A 15,254-nucleotide genomic window follows, 5' to 3' on the forward strand; every position below is an offset into this window, starting at 1 on the left:
CAGTATCCTCCTGGAATCTGGCGACTATTAGTGTCTCCGCTGCATTTCCATGACATGAGCTGGAGCACTGAGGGTATGTGTGCTGCCATCAGCCACACAGGAGTTAAACGTTCGCAGATGCAAGGTGACGATGTCAGGACTGTCCCTCCTGCATCTCATCATCAGCCTCCAGGAACCTGTAGCTATGAGGGCCTCCCGAGTGTGGCCGCCTCGTCTGGCCAGTGCGATGACCTCATCGCTGGCATCCATGTCTTCAAAGATCTCATCATCGTCATCCCCTTTGATGTCCTCCTCATCGGAGAAGACGCGCAGCTCTTCCATCTCCTCCTCATAACTTGGTGGAATTTAGCATTTAGTTTGAGAGTTAGAAACTTTGTTCGGAAACACCTGTGCTAAACTTTAGTAAGGGTAATTACAAAGGAATGAGGGCAGAGTTGGCTGGAGTGGACTGGGAAAGGAGTTTAGCAGAAAAGACGGTTGATGAACCATGGCAGACGTTTAAAAAAATAATTCATGACTCACAACAAAGATATACCCCAGTGCGGAAGAAGGATTGTAGGAAGGGTATAAACCAACCATGGTTAACCAAGGAAGTTAAGGATAGTATCAAACTGAAAGAAGAAACATGCAATGTGGCAAAGATTAGTGGTAAGCCATAGGATTGGGAAAGTTTCAAAAATCAACAGAAGATGACCAAAATAAAGAGGGAGAAAATAAACTTTGAGGGCAAACGAGCAAGTAATATAAAAATGGACAGTAAGAGCTTCTTTAAATATATAAAAAGAAAGAGAAAGACCAAAGTCAGTATAGGCCCCTGAGAGAATGAGGCTAGGGAAATAATAATGGGGAACCAGGAAATGGCAGGGGAGTTGAATAAATACTTTGCATCAGTCTTCACGGTAGAAGACACTAATAGCATTCCAAAAATACTAAATAATCATGGGGCAAAAGTGGGGGAGGAAATAAATACAATAACTATCACTAGAGAAAAAGTACTAGGGAAACTAATGGGGCTAAAGGCTGATAAATCCCCTGGACCTATTGGGTTGCATCCTAGGATATTAAAGGAAGTAGCTGCAGAGATAGTGGATGCACTGGTAGTAATCTTCCAAGAATCTTTAGATTCTGGAAAAGTCCCAGAGGATTGGAAAATTGCCAATGTAACACCCTTATTCAAAAATGGAGGGAGACAAAAAACAGGTAACTATAGGCCAGTTAGCTTAACATCTGTCATTGGGAAAATGTTAGAGTTTATTATAAAGGATGTAATAGCAGAGCATTTAGACATGCATAATATAATCAAGCAGAGTCAGCATGGCTTCATGAAGGGGAAATCATGCCTGACAAATTTATTAGAATTCTTTGAGGAAGTGACAAGCAGGATAGATAAAGGGGAACCAGTAGATGTAATATATTTGGATTTCCAAAAGGCTTTCGAAAAGATACCACACATAAGGCTATTTAATAAGATAATAGCCCAAGGTTTTGGGGGTAGTATATTAGCATAGGTAGAGGATTGGCTAACTAATAGAAGTGAGTTAGGATAAGGGGGACATTTTCAGGATGGCAACCTGTAACTAGTGGAGTGCCGCAGGGATCAGTGCTGGGGCCACAATTATTTACAATATAAATCAATGACTAGGATGAGGGAAATGAATGTACTATTGTCAAGTTTGCGGATGACACAGAAATAGGTGGGAAGGCAAGTGGTGAGGATGACAGAGGGATATAGACAGGTTAAGTGAGTGAGCAAAAACTTGGCAGATGGAATATAATGTGGGAAAATGTAAGGTTATGCACTTTGGCAGGAAGAATAGAGGAGCTGAATATTATTTAAACAGAGAAAGACTGCAGAAAGCTGCAGCACAGAGGGATTTGAGGGTCCTCGTGCGTGAATCACAAAAAGCTAGCATACAAATTCAGCAAGAAATAGGTAAGGCAAATGGAATGTTGGCCTTTATTTCAAAGGGAATGGAGTATAAAAATAGGGAAGTCTTGCTAAAACTATACAAAGCACAGGTTAGACCACACCCAGAATACTGTGAACAGTTTTGGTCCCCTTATCTAAGGGAAGATATACTGGCATTGGAGGCAGTCCAGAGAAGGTTCATTAGATTGATCCCGGGGATGGAGGGGTTTTCTTATGAGGAGAGGTTGAGCTAGTTGGGCCTGTATTCATTGGAGTTTAGAAGAATGAGAGGCGACCTTATTGAAACATATAAGATTCTTAGGGGGCTTGACAGGATAGATGCTGAGAGGTTGTTTCCCCTTGTGGGAGAGTCCAGGACCAGAGGGCATAATCTCAGAGTAAGGGGCCGCCCACTTAAAACAGAGATGAGGAGGAATTTCTTCTCTCAGAGGGTAGTCAATCTGTGGAATTCTTTACCGCAGAGGGCTGTAAAGGTTGGATCGTTTAGTATGTTCAAGGCTGAGATAGACAGATTTTTAATCAGTAAAGGAATCAAGGGTTATGGGGAAAAGACAGGAAAGTGGAGCTGAGGGTTATCAGATCATCCATGATCTCATTGAATGGCGGAGCAGATTCGGTGGGCCAAATGGCCTACTTCTGCTCCTATGTCTTAAGGGCTTATGGTTTTATGGTCTCAGCAGGGCCAGGTTGTGGAGCGTGCAGCAAGCGACGATGATGCACAACACCCTCTTGGCACTGCATTGCAGTGCTCTACCAGACCTTTTGAGGTACCGGGTCTTCATTTTCAATATGCCTGTTGTTTGCTCCACCAAAATCCGGGTTGCGGCTTGAGTCTTGTTATACCGTCATTCTGCTGCAGTCTGAGGCCATCCTCTGTGAGTAGCCCTTGTCCCTGAGGAGCCAACCCTGCAGCCTCTCTGAGCCCTGGGAGATGTCTGGGATCTGAAACCTGCTAAGGATATAGGAGTCATGTATGCTCCCTTGGAATCATGCACAGACCTGTAGGATGTGTTTTTGGTGTCGCACACCAGCTGAACATTCAGCATGTAGAAGCTGTTGCGGTTCATGTAGTTGACTGCTTGTTGCCACAGGGATCTAAGTGTCACGTGAGTGCAGTCAATGGCACCCTGCACCTGTGGAAAACCTGAGAACTGTGCAATCTCAGTGCTCTTGCTTCCTGGCTTTCTTGATCACAGGTGAAATGCACAAAGTTGTGTGCCTTCGCGAAGATGGCATTCGTGACGCTTTGAATGCACTTGTGCGTGGAAGATCGCAAGACTCCATACAGGTTACCTGTGGAGCCCTGGAAGGGGCCACTGACATAAAACTTGAGTGCCACGGTCACTTTCATGGCCACTGATAGTGGATGCCCTCCATGTCCCCATGGCACCAAATCCTGCAGCAGGTGGCATATGTGACCGACCAGCTCCCTTGACATGCGCAGTCTTCGGCGACACTGGTTCTCAGTCATCTGCAGGAATGACAGGCGCCACCTATAGATCCTGGGTCTAGCTAGGCGCCTAGGAGTGATGACTCTCTGTGGATCTTCAGCCGCGTGTGCAACAGGCCCTACCCTTCATCTTGAGGGAGGTACTCCTCCCTTTGCCAAGCCAGGTGCCTTCGCCGCTCTCTTTGTCTCTTCTCCGTAAGCTTAGTCACCAGGCTTATTAATTTACAGTCTGCATCTGATGGGGTGAAAAGTTTTGGAGCATTTGGGGGCACTTTCATGCTTTTGCATTGCATGAGTGGGCAGAAAAGCTTGTCAATGGAGCTGCAGCTGAACAGTCTCAGCTGCAGAAGAATGCTCACTATTGACAAGCTTTTCCAACTGCGTGACTGCTTCCCTCACCCCCTTCCTTTCCCCACATGCTCCCTCCCCGCCCTGTGCTTGTGTACTTCCTTCAGTCTGTGCTGCCTTGTCCCCACCCATACCCTCGCCCCACCGGCCCCCTGCCTGACCCGCACTGGAGCCCTTGCCCCAGCACTGCACTGAAAGCCAGCTGAGAAAAAGTGACTTGCCTGTGCCCCCCCACCCCCCTCGCGATGTCCTACTGATGATGCTTGCGAGTGCTGCGCAAGGTTGTGTGCACCCCCCCCCTCCGAGTTCCCATTGAAGTTCAGGTCACCAGGTGCATGCCTTTTAAAGGTAATCGTGAAGCACGCCATTCTGAAGTCACGTCGATTTGGGTGGTAAATGTGACGTGCAGGGATAATTCCCGTGAGCAGGGCTGATAATGAGATGCTAAAGCATTGAAATTAGTTTCCTGACGTGTGGCAGCGAGAAACGTGGCCCGCCATTGATGGGTGGAGTGGACGATTGCAAACTAGTTTCACAATGGCGCGAAACCGATCTTTAGGTTTCTTGCCTTATTGTCGTCCACCACCCCCCCCTCCCCCTCATCCACCCACCCACCATGATGCCCGATGCCAACAGGGCCAGCAAATTCTGGCCCTAGGCTAATTCTACAGAGCACAATACAATATCATGCTACATACAGCCATGGAAAATCATCAAAGGAATCATTCTCTCTTTCTAACAGAAAGGCAATAGAGTCTCTTAATTGGACAGAGGTCAAAGTTCTGGCTGAGCATAATCAAACAATTACATTTTCTTGTGCTTCTTTCTATGTTGGATTAAAGTCTCACTTTGTGTTCCTCAAGTAAGAAGCTCATGAATCACTTATTTACTGACGCCTTTCACCTGATCAACTTTCCGAATTTCAGCAACTGTGACAAGGTCCTGCTTTTACCCACATTTTTTGATATGGATTAGCACACGGTAGCTTACACTCATACCTACGATGGGATGATTCAGAACTTATCAGTCACTACTCTTAGGCATGCCAGCCAACCATTTTTAATGCATAATAACTACATGCGGATGCTTGACAATGAACAATAACATAGTTTAGCTGTTTCCACATAATGAATTGATCTTGGAAGGGGGCATAGGATGTAAAAAAAACTATATGTGGGAATTGGTGAGTCCATAGCTTACCCAAGAAAGTCAATTGTCACATGTAGAACTCGGGAACATCTTTAAAGCAGCAAATTTGTAAACTGAGTGACAGCATGGAGGGTGTATGAAGACACCTTCAGCAGAATTTTATGGCTGCTCCCTCCGGAGGGATTTTCCAGTCCTGCCGAAGGCCGTTGCAACAGGTCCATAAAATTCCGCCCCTGGTGTTAAATCTTTGCCAAGTTCCATGTCCTGTAGGAATGTTTTGTATGTGAGAAATTTGAGTTGCCCATCTGACTACCTCATTCTCAAGTCACCTTACTTGTGCAGGGTCAGGATGGACATTTTTTTTTTTTTCCATTTCTTTCCTGAAGTCACTGGGGTGGATTCTGACTTTGTGTGATAGTGAGTAGGCAGCCCCGTTTCACATCCCTCCTTGTTTTCACTTCCTTTGAAGCCAGCGATGAGATGTGAAATGGGACGCCTACTCGCTTTCGCTGTTTTACTCTGTTGCATAAATTCAAGGTCTACCTCACTGATTCATGCTGGGCTACAGCTGTGTCTGGTCCCTTGCTAAAGCGACCATCCGACGGTGATCCTCCAACAGGGGAAATCACGATTTTGTGCTCCTGAGCCCAGAGGCAGTGCAACCAATTGCAAGGCCCTACTGCTTTGATGCTGAAAGCAGTTAGCTCAGCGGAGGGATCAAAGGAGGGACCTTCCCAGTCAGCGTGGCTCAGATCCATGCTAGGCAGCTAATTTAATAACTGTTCTTGCTTTGGACACATCATGGATATATTTCCAGATTGCTAGAAGCTCAAATATTTCACCTCTAAAACGACACAACTTAGTCACTTAGCATCAGGTTGTGAAAAGGCCCACTGCCTAAATGTATAAATATATCACATAGATGATGCCATGATACCACATTTAAGCTTTGAGCATCTAGGGAAGAGCAGGAATTAGTGGAATCCTTTGGAAAGTGAAATGGTTCTGGATGTTGAAATGGGTAGGTTTGAGTGCCTGATGAACTTTGAATTGAAATAGTGAGCTGGTCAAAGATTTGAGATTTAAGAAATGCTAAGTGACTGTGAAAATGGAGTTTTCCAGTATTGGCCTGAATCCTAAGCTTTTGATTTTGTTGCTTGTAACATAATGGATTGCTATAAGGATTTACCTTGTAATTAAAACCAGTTATGCTTAGACAGAAGCAGTGGCTATGATAACTCTTGAGAAACCACCTACACCAGGTCGTTAACTGGCGCATAGTATGAGGAGATCCTGAGCGGACTTAGGGTGGTTGACTGGCAGTGCTGCAGCTGGCCAGCTGACTGTGTACCTGTGGGAGGTCTGGTACTGAGTGGGCTACGGGTGGAAAGCAAACAATCACAGGAAGCCGTCCTGGTCCAGGCTATCATCTGAGGTGGAAGATATTGGATGATACCGGGTGGGAAAGGGTACTATCTGAAAAACCAGTGATCCAGGCCAGAGGGGCCTGCTCTTTCCAACTGCATAAAATTAAAGCACAAACTCACCTGCAGGGTCAACCTTTGGCTGGACTCCTAGTTGATACAGGCAAAGCATATGGCCCACCCAGTATTCTCTTGAAATGGCAAACGGGCTCCTATGTATGTATTTGGGACACTGATTTGTATTCTAACTGGGTCTGCAGCTTGAATTGGATGGGTGCTTCTATCATTAGCAGTAGGTCTTGGGGAAGATGTTGGTAGCCACAGCGATGGCAGGAATAGGATAGTTAGTCATTCCTCACCATTTTCGGGGAGCTGCTCATTTCTGCCGGCAGCAGGGGAGGCTTCAAAATGTACCCCTACAATCAGTAGATTGATGCTTAATGGGAGAATTGTGGTTAGCCAAGGAATAAGCATGGTATTCCGTATGAGTGACTGAATCAATCAGGGTCTGCTACTCTCTAGTCAGTGACTCTTTGCTTGAAGATGCATTTTTTGCACATGGTTGGTGATGCCTCCTCTCCTGATGCTGTTGAAACTAACTGGCCAACTCACATAAAGAATGGCGCAAGGGACTGGATACCACCCATGGATCTCTATGGTGAGATCCTGGAAAATGTAGATCTTTTTCCGTATCTTAGGACTCTCCTCTTGGGAGGAGACATAGATGACGAAATTCATCATTGCCTCCAATGCACCAGCTCAGCCTTCGGTTGACTGAGGAAAAGAGAATTTGAGGACCAGGATCTCAAACCCAAGACTAAGGTCATGGTTTACCAGGCATCAGTGATCCCCGCGGCCCTACATGCTTCAGAGACTCGGACAGCCTACAGCAGGCACCTCAAAGGACTGGAGAAGTACCACCAGCGGTGGAAAAATCCCCCAAATCTGGTGGCAACAAAGGCAGTCCAACAGCAGCATACTCTCCCAAACCAACTTGCCCGGCATCAACGTGCTAATAACTCAAAAGACATCAAACCTCAGAAGCAACTGCTCTATTCAACAGAGAGTGCTGGTGAGAAGTGACTGAAGCATTCTGGGAGAAGTCACCGCAGACACCGCGACTCAGGAGGGAATCGAGGAGGACCCACTGTCAAAGAACGGAATAGCCCCAAACATTACATTGCTGTAGTGTTTCCATCCCTCCTTCCTCCTCAAATCTAAAAAAAAAGAGAGAGAGGAAGAGGCAGTGCCTTCAGGAGTGCACCAGACCTGCGAGGGACACTCTTCTGAAAGTGGATTTTAAAGAAAAAGCAGCTGATTGGTGAATAAATCCTGGGAGCAGACTTGGAGGGAGGAGCACCGGAGTGGTGAATATAAATCTAGCTTACCTCGGGGATTCGCAACCTTGTCTCTAGGGAGCAGACTCAGAGGGAGGAGCACCGGAGCAGTGAGTATAAATCTAGCTTACCTCGGGGATTGGCGGCCTTGTCTCCAGGGAGCAGACTTGAAGGGAGGAGCACCGGAGCGGTGACCTCGGGGCATAGAGTAACTGAAGTCAAAACTGAAAAAGTGACATCACAGGAAAGCTGTGACCTGATTGGTTAGTAGGAAATCTGCACCAAATTTGAAAAAAAAAACACTGCAAACACTAATTAATAAATGAATTAACTAAGTCGAGATGGCTGGGCAGGTGATGTGCTGTAGCTGTATGATGTGGAAGCTGGCAGATCCCATTGCGAGCCGCAGTGACCACATCTGCAGCAAGTGTTGGTTGCTGGAGGAACTCCGGCTCAGAATTGATGAGCTGGAGTCCGAGCTCCGGACACCGCGACACATCCGGGAGGGGGAGAGTTACCTGGGCGCTTTGTTTCAGGAGGCGGTCACACTCGGTAGATTAAGTAACTCAAATTCGGTCAGTGGTCAAGGTCAGCAGGGTGTGACTGCAAGTGAGGCAGGTAGAGGGATCCTGTGTTCAGGAACAGAGGAGCCTCAGCTCTTGACTTTGTCTAACAGGTACGAAGTACTTGCTCCCTGTGTGGATGAGGAACAGGGCTGTAGGGAGGATGAGCCAGCTGACCACGGCACCGTGGCACAGGAGGCCATTCAAGAGAGGGGAGCAAAAAGACAAGTGGTAGTTGTAGGGGATTCTATAATTAGGGGAATTGATAGCATCCTTTGTAAGCAGGATCGAGAGTCCTGCATGGTATGTTGCCTGCCCGGTGCCAGGGTGAGTGACATCTCTGACCGGCATGAAAGGATATTGGAGAGGGAGGGGGAGGATCCAGTTGTTGTGGTCCACGTCGGGACAAATAACATATGTTAGACTAGGAAAGAGAACCCGTTTGGGGATTATCAGGAACTAGGAACTAAATTAAAGAACAGGTCCTCAAGGGTTATAATCTCTGGATTACTACCCGAGCCACATGCAAATTGGCATAGGGACGCGAGAATAAGGGAAGTAAACACGTGGCTAAAGGAGTGGTGCGGGAAAGAGGGGTTCCATTTCGTGGGGCACTGGCATCAGTATTGGAACAGGAGGGATCTGTACCGTTGGGACTGTCTCCACCTGAACCGATCTGGGACTAATGTTCTAGCGAAAAGGGTAAATAGGGTGTCAACAGGACTTTAAACTAGAAAGTTGGGGGGAAGGGAAGGGTAAAACTCCAAGAAGTATGACTAATGGGAAACAAAGCAACGGGTTAGCGTGTGGGGGGGTGGATTCAACTTCATGGAAAATTATGAAAAAACTGAAAAGAAAGGAGAGCCCAGGAGAAGCTATTAAATTCTCCAGAACACAAAATAGGACAGAGTGTTTGGAAAGGGCTAGGAATCTAACTTCAAGCACATCAGATAAAGGGACGACAATGAGAAAGGGGATGGGAAATACAGGACTGAAGGTGTTGTATCTGTATGCACGCAGTATACGAAATAAGGTAAATGAGCTTGTGGCGCAGATTGAAATTGGCAGGTATGATGTGGTGGGCATCACGGAGACATGGCTGCAAGGGGATCAGGACTGGGAGCTAAATATCCAAGTTGAAAAGATAGGCAGGTTGACAGAGGGGGTGGGGTTGCTTTGTTAGTAAGAAATTAAATTAAATCGATAGTGAGAAACGACGTAAGGTCAGATGATGTAGAATCTGTGTGGGTAGAGTTGAGGAATCGCAAAGATAAAAGAACCATAATGGGAGTTATGTACAGGCCTCTGAACAGTAGTCAGGATGTGGGGCACAAGATACACCAGGAAATAGAAAAGGCATGTAAGAAAGGCAAGGTTACAGTGATCATGGGGGATTTCAATATGCAGGTAGACTGGGAAAATCAGGTTGGTAGTGGATCCCAAGAAAAGGAATTTCTGGAATGTCTACGAGATGGTTTTTTGGAGTAGCTTGTGGTGGAGCCCACTAGGGAACAGGCAATTCTAGATTCAGTGATGTGTAATGAGGCAGATTTGATAAGTGAGCTTAAGGTGAAGGAATCCTTAGGAGGAAGTGACCATAATATGATAGAATTTACCCTGCAATCTGAGAGGAAAAAGCTGGAATCAGATGTAATGGTATTACAGTTGAAGGCAACTACAGAGGCATGAGGGAGGAGCTGGCCAGAATTGACTGGGAGATGAGCCTATCATTAAAGACAGTTGAACAGCAATGGCAGGAGTTTCTGGGAGTAATTTGTGAGACACAGCAAAAATTCATCCCTCGGAAGAAGAAGCATACTAAAGGGAGGACGAGGCAACCATGGCTGACAAGGGAGGTCAGGGACAGCTTAAAAGCTAAAGAGAAAGCATACAATGCGGTGAAGAGCAGTGGGAAACCAGGGGATTGGGAAGCCTACAAAGACCAACAGAGGACAATTAAAAAAGAAATAAGGAGGGAGAAGATTAAATATGAGGGTAAACTAGCCAGTAATATAAAAGAAGTTTGCAAGAGTTTTTTTTAGATATATAAAGGGTAAGAGAGAGGCAAAAGTGGACATTGGGCCGCTGGAAAATGATGCTAGAGAAGTAGTAGTGGGGAACAAAGAAATGGCGGAGGAACTGAATAGGTACTTTGCGTCAGTCTTCACGGTGGAAGACATGAGTAACATCCCCAAAGTTCAAGAGAGTCGGGAGGCAGAGGTGAGTATGGTGGCCATTACCAAGGAGAAGGTGCTAGGAAAACTGAAAGGTCTGAAGGTGGATAAATCACCTGGACCAAATGGATTACACCCCAGAGTTCTGAAGGAGATAGCTGAAGAGATAGTGGAGGCGTTAGTGGTGATCTTTCAGGAATCATTGGAGTCAGGGAGGGTCCCAGAGGACTGGAAAATTGCTAATGTAACCCCCCTGTTTAAGAAGGGAGTGAGGCAAAAGAGGGGAAATTACAGGCCGATTAGCCTGACGTCGGTCGTTGTTAAGATTTTAGAGTCCATTATTAAGGATGAGATTTCAGAATACTTGAAAGTGCATGGTAAAATCGGGCAAAGTCAGCATGGTTTCATCAAGGGGAGGTCATGCCTGACAAATCTATTAGAATTCTTTGAGGAGGTAACGAGTAGGTTAGACAAAGGAGAGTCAATGGATGTTATGTACTTGGACTTCCAGAAGGCCTTTGACAAGGTGCCACACAGAAGGCTGCTCAGTAAGATAAGAGCCCATGGTGTTAGAGGCAAGGTACTAGCATGGATAGAAGATTGGCTGTCTGGCAGGAGGCAGAGAGTGAGGATAAGGGGGTCCTTCTCAGGATGGCAGCCGGCGACTAGTGGAGTTCCGCAGGGGTCAGTGTTGGGACCACAACTTTTTACTTTATACATTAATGATCTAGATGAAGGAACTGAGGGCATTCTGGCTACGTTTGCAGATGATACAAAGATAGGTGGAGGGACAGGTAGTATTGAGGGGGCGGGGAGTCTGCAGAAGGATTTGGACAGGTTAGGAGAATGGGCAAAGAAGTGGCAGATGGAATACAATGTGGGGAAGTGTGAGGTCATGCACTTTGGTAGGAAGAATAGAGGCATAGACTATTTTTTAAATGGGGAGAGAATTCAGAAATCTGGAGTGCAAAGGGACTTGGGAGTCCTAGTCCAGGATTCCAAGGTTAACTTGCAGGTTGAGTCGGTAGTTAGGAAGGCAAATGCAGTGTTGGCATTTATTTTGAGAGGACTAGAATATAAAAGCATGGATGTGCAGCTGAGGCTTTATAATGCTCTGGTCAGACCACATTTAGAATATTGTGAGCAATTTTGGGCCCCGTATCTCAGGAAGGATGTTCTGGCCCTGGAGAGGGTCCAGAGGAGGTTCACGAGAAGGATCCCAGGAATGAAAGGCTAAACATATGAGGAACATTTGAGGACTCTGGGTCTATACTCGATGGAGTTTAGAAGGATGAAGGGGGACCTGATTGAAACTTACAGAATACTGAAAAGCCTGGATAGAGTGGTCGTGGGGAAGATGTTTCCATTAGTTGGAGAGACTAGGACCCGAGGGCACAGCCTCAGAGTAAAGGATAGACCTTTTAGAACAGAGATGAGGAGAAACTTCTTTAGCCAGAGAGTGGTGAATCTATGGAATTCATTGCCACAGAAGGCTGTGGAGGCCAGGTCATTGAGTGTATTTAAGACGGAGATAGATAGGTTCTTGATTGGTAAGGGGATCAAAGGTTATGGGGAGAAGGCGGGAGAATGGGGTTGAGAAACTTATCAGCCATGATTGAATGGCAGAGCAGACTCGATGGGCCGAATGGCCTAATTTCTGCTCCTATATCTTATGGTCTTATGGTCTTATTCAGAAGTTGGTCGCAGCAGGAGACTCCAGGAGGACAGTAGGATGCTTTAGGGATGCCTTCAAAGCATCCCTGCAGAGGTCAAACATACTCATTGACTCATGGAAGACCTTTATTTGTGACTGACCAAAATGGAGAAGGGTCATTCGCGAAAGCACCGAACACATTGAGAGATTTCATTGAGAATGTGCAGAGGTGAAGCCGAGGTGTTGGAGGGAGTGCACAAACCACAAACAACCCATGTACTCAACCCTTAAAGCACCACCTGCCCCACATGTGGCAGAGTCTGCAGATCGCACTTTGAAATTATCAGCCATCTCAGAACCCATCAAACTGAAGTGGAAGCAAGTCATCCTCTATTCCAAGGGACTGCCTAAGAAGAAGTCTATGCAAGCAAGGCATTGCTAATGGATGGGAGGCAAGCTTTGGGAAAAAAATTAAAAGATCAGTCTCATGTATAAATGTTATTGAATGTAACTCTCTGCAGTATAAAAATATGCTTCTTTTTCAGTGTACCCATGTGGACTGTTTTTGTGGGTGATGTGTGGCTGTTTTGTCACTGAAAGTCAGTTCCTGCTGGCTGACATTTGAAATGTCTCCAAGTTGGATCGTAGCTGGTTATAAACACCTCGAGCAGCCTCTTCTACTTTTCCACACCATGGTGTTGTGACGTAATTGGGAGTTGCAGCTTTGTCACCGATTTGTTAAACTAAAAGGTTAGACTTGCGTCAGTGCACCATGCTCCTATTTTCAGGCTGTACTTAGCACAGCCGGTGGTTTCACTGTTAACGGTGGTGCCACATCCTTGGTGTCAGCAACAACCTTTTCAGCGCATTCAAACCTGCAGCCTATCGCACTACTGGGTTCACAAGTCAGGATTGTGATAATGAGATACCAAAAAAAAACATTTGTTGCCGGTGTACACCACATGTGTTCCAAACATCAACATTTGAAAACTGATGAGAAAAATAACATTTTAAAGATCATAAGTTATTTTTTCCCAGAAAGGAAAAAAAAAGGATGGATCAGTTACCAGTACTAATTTATTGCCCTGTGTGAATCTCACCTTGATGGATCGGGAAGTTTCCAGGTCCAATCATAAACGTCATGAGTTAGCTGACACCTACCAGAGTGACAATATAATTTTGCTCAGTACTCATTCTTCATTAGTGAGTCTGGAAGGGAAATGTCAGCAGGTGTTCTACCTGGGAAAGCATCTTGGCTAGGTTCAGTCTTGTCCTCACAAGGTGTCCATTTGTACATTTTTCAGCCAAGGGTCAACTAGAAAACACTCAGGAGCTGATTTTTCATCCTTACACGAGCCTAGGGTTGCTGAGGCCAATTATAACCTAATTCAGATCATGTAGTTAATCTTTTTAATTAGTCAATGTAGGTTGTAAGGAGCCAGACAAACATCTTTAGCATGCAGTTGATGATGGAGAATTATAAAATGAATTTCACAGCCATCAGGACTAATTTTATTCGTAAAATAACCTGCTTTCATTATAACGACATTTACTTTATTACAGAAAGGAATGCAATCTAATAATCAAGTTTGGATGTCAGAGTGCAGGTCACATTTTCAGCATTAAGATTCAAACACTGAAAAGGTATAAAGATTATTTCAATAATCTTACTCTCCAACCGGCTAATTGTATGCTGAAAGTGATGATGGACCCCTTACCTAATGTGTCCAACATTGCTAGAAAAAGGATTGCTGAAAGTCTGCTGCAAAGACACTGCTCACTTGAGGGGTGCTGATGATTTTTGGAAACTAGGACGGTGAACCCACTGTGGGTTCCGACTCATGCATGAGTTTATTGGCTTGGCAACGTTCATATCCTAGCTACACTGTAGTTGTTTTGTCTTCCACTATAGAGTCCTCCCTGATCACTCAGCATGCTTATTCAGTGAGAAACTGAACCATGCAGATTAACAAGGTCCCAGTTTCAATCCCTGACCTTTGCTAAACTGGGCAGGTACACTGCAATTGGCTTCATCACCCATAGGTTAGCAAAGGTGAAAATGAGCATTCTAGTTGCAATCCTTGCTGGAAATGTGTGCGCGTGGCTATTGGGTGAGAACAAGGTTGACCAGGCCTTTTATGCTTCCCCCACCAGCCTCCAGTATGGCTTATCAACCCACTGCCAATCGCTAGTAGTCTTGAACATAGATCATAGTTACATGGTTGAGGCAAGAGAGAGTGCGCATCACTAGTAGCTTCACAGTGCCCTATCATACAATCGACAGCTTATGGAAGGATGAAGAGAAATTAATGAGGGAAAATTGATGTATGCAATGATGGAACAAGAAGAAACTTTTCAACTATCTTTTATTGTTTAACAAACTGCTTAAGATTGCTTTTATTCATTTTTACAATTTCTATCTTTAAGGATGAGATAGCTGAAATGAAACGCAAGCTGAAGATCATGAACCACCACATTGACCAGCTGAAGGATGAGATCTGCTCAAAGGAGGCTGCACTAGTAAAGCAAAACTTGGAATATCAGCGCATGGAGAAGGAGAAAGATACACTAAAGGTATTGTTGTAGGAATTACTGAAATAATACTTCCTTAGCTCTCATTACCAAATTGAATTGTCAACAATTTTTTGCATCTTCATTAACTCAATTTTTTTTTAATGTGTTCATGGGGTGTGGGCATCGCTGGCTAGGCCAACATTTATTGTCCATGAGTGATTTGGAGATAGATGGCTTAATCATTACTTCCTCCTCCTCATGATATGCTGACTAAAATTGTAGCTTTTCTTTCTGTGAAGGAAAAGTACAAATAGTGGTCAAAGAACAGGATTTGACCTCTATGCCACTGCCCCACCATGCAGGTTGGGAGTCCTGCATCCTCATTGCAACTGCTCTGCCTCTCTCCCTTCAACAGGAAAACACTCCTCTCACAGGCTGCAACCATTGCTGATATTTTAATTGGTTATTATTGATTGACTGAGACAAAATATTTTTCTTTTCTGTTTATTTTCATTAAATTACATTGGGGGTTTGGATAGATTACTCTATGTTTTTGCTGTTTGATTGGTACCTGCAGGGAGTTGCTGAGCAGCATAAACTATAGTGTGCTGAATTAGTAACTTCACTGTGATCTGATTGGGTATTAAGGTCATTAATGGCTTGTGTGACTTGACTGGAACAATAATGAGATCCTCGGGGCCAGTAATGACC

General features: G+C 45.1%; 1 protein-coding gene across 1 annotated transcript in view; it reads left to right on the forward strand.

Annotated features, from left to right (window-relative positions):
* cfap58 (cilia and flagella associated protein 58) overlaps positions 1-15,254 on the forward strand; it is a 207,392-nt gene that overhangs the window by 52,521 nt on the left and 139,617 nt on the right. The window contains exon 11 of the mRNA XM_078565296.1: positions 14,457-14,603. Coding sequence (XP_078421422.1) covers positions 14,457-14,603 — 147 coding nt within the window. The remainder of the gene's footprint in view (positions 1-14,456; positions 14,604-15,254) is intronic.

Source organism: Cetorhinus maximus, chromosome 20 (genome assembly GCF_964194155.1).
Source record: "Cetorhinus maximus chromosome 20, sCetMax3.hap1.1, whole genome shotgun sequence".
NCBI classification, from domain to species: domain Eukaryota; kingdom Metazoa; phylum Chordata; class Chondrichthyes; order Lamniformes; family Cetorhinidae; genus Cetorhinus; species Cetorhinus maximus.